This window comes from Lathyrus oleraceus, chromosome 6 (genome assembly GCF_024323335.1).
Source record: "Lathyrus oleraceus cultivar Zhongwan6 chromosome 6, CAAS_Psat_ZW6_1.0, whole genome shotgun sequence".
Lineage (NCBI taxonomy): Eukaryota > Viridiplantae > Streptophyta > Magnoliopsida > Fabales > Fabaceae > Lathyrus > Lathyrus oleraceus.
The window spans coordinates 304,160,254-304,161,732 of record NC_066584.1 but is presented as its reverse complement, the minus strand read 5'-3'; the positions used below and the strand labels follow the sequence as shown (position 1 = coordinate 304,161,732).

The following is a 1,479-nucleotide window of genomic DNA, read 5'->3' as shown; positions in this document are numbered from 1 at the left end:
CCACAACCTCCTCGACATCCTCAGAGGGGATGGACAAGAGAGAATCAAGGAGTAGCCGTCAAAGATGACCTTACCATTAACTAGGTCCCACGAAATGCACCACAACCGAACGTGGTGAATCAAGGGATAGGAGTGGAACCACCTAGGGTTGAAGCCCCTAGGGATGAACAATGGATCCCAAGAGAGAGGGAGCCAAGGGTAGTGATGGCAAATAGGCACCAAAATGCTGACGAACTCGTACAATAAATTCGATGCGATAACATGGAAGTAGCTAATAATCTGGAAGTCATGGTCGAAAGAATCATGGCGCGAAATGGGATAGACGTTGGCCTCCATAGACTAAATTATATGTCCCCTTTATCTGAGTACATTCTGCAGGCGGAATTACCCCCTAGGTGAAAAGTTCCTAAATTCACCAAATTTTCTGGGGATACTAGTGAATCCACTGTAGAACACATGGTCATATACCTCATAGATGAGGGGGAAATTGCAAATAATGAGAGTATTAGGATAAAATATTTCCCAAGTTCTCTTATGAAGAACGCCTTTACGTGGTTCACCACATTACCAGCGAATTCCATTGACACTTGGACTCGTTTGGAAAGACTGTTCCATAAGCAAGTTTACATAGGGAAGTCGAAGATAAGTCTGAAAGAGTTGGATAGTATCAAACAAAAGTTTACTGAATCAATAGATGATTACCTGAACAGGTTTCGTCTGCTTAAGGCAAGATGTTTTACGCAAGTGCCTGAGCATGAATTGGTCGAAATGACCGTTGGTGGCCTCGACTATTCTATTAGGAAAAAGTTGGATACACAACACCTGAGAGATATGGCCCAGTTGGCTGATAGAGTTCAGCAGGTAAAGCGTTTGAAGGCTGAGAAAGCCAAAGCAAACAAAAACAATAGGAAGGATAGAATAACATATGTCGAATTAGGCAACGACGAACTTGAAATGTTTGGGGAACATGTAGATTTTGACGAAAGTGAGATCAATCTTGCTGAACTAAAGCAAGGACCACCATATTCCTGCAAAGTCCTGACTCCCTCGAGCGGAAAAAATCCAGTCGAACCAGATAAGGATACTAGGTTCCCTAAGAAGACTTATACCTTCGACATCACTAAATGTGATAAAATCTTCGATTTACTTGTTAAAGATGGTCAAATGATAGTGCCTCCTGGCGCTAAAATTCCCCCTCTAGAACAAATATAAAAGAGGGGTTTTTGTAAGTATCATAATTTTCTGGTCCATAAAACCTCACAATGTTTTCTTTTCAGAGACCTTGTGTGGAGCGTGTAGCAGGGTATTCGTTACCATTAGAGATATTGACTAAATCCAAGGTAAACCATACAAGTCGAGTCGCCACCGCACTTCTATTTATCCAAAGTAATGGTTAGAAAGAGAATAAAAACCTAAAAGTTTTATCGGATCAAAAAATAGTAAAAATGTCAGAGATCTGGGTAAGGGGGATGGTTATGC

General features: G+C 41.3%; 1 protein-coding gene across 1 annotated transcript; it reads left to right on the top strand.

Moving 5' to 3' along the window:
• The first annotated feature begins 456 nt into the window (after positions 1–456).
• Positions 457–1,212, top strand: LOC127095339 (uncharacterized). Its single transcript, XM_051034045.1, has one exon. The coding sequence runs from the start codon at positions 457–459 to the stop codon at positions 1,210–1,212; it is 756 nt and encodes a 251-aa protein (XP_050890002.1).
• The last annotated feature ends 267 nt before the right edge of the window (positions 1,213–1,479 follow it).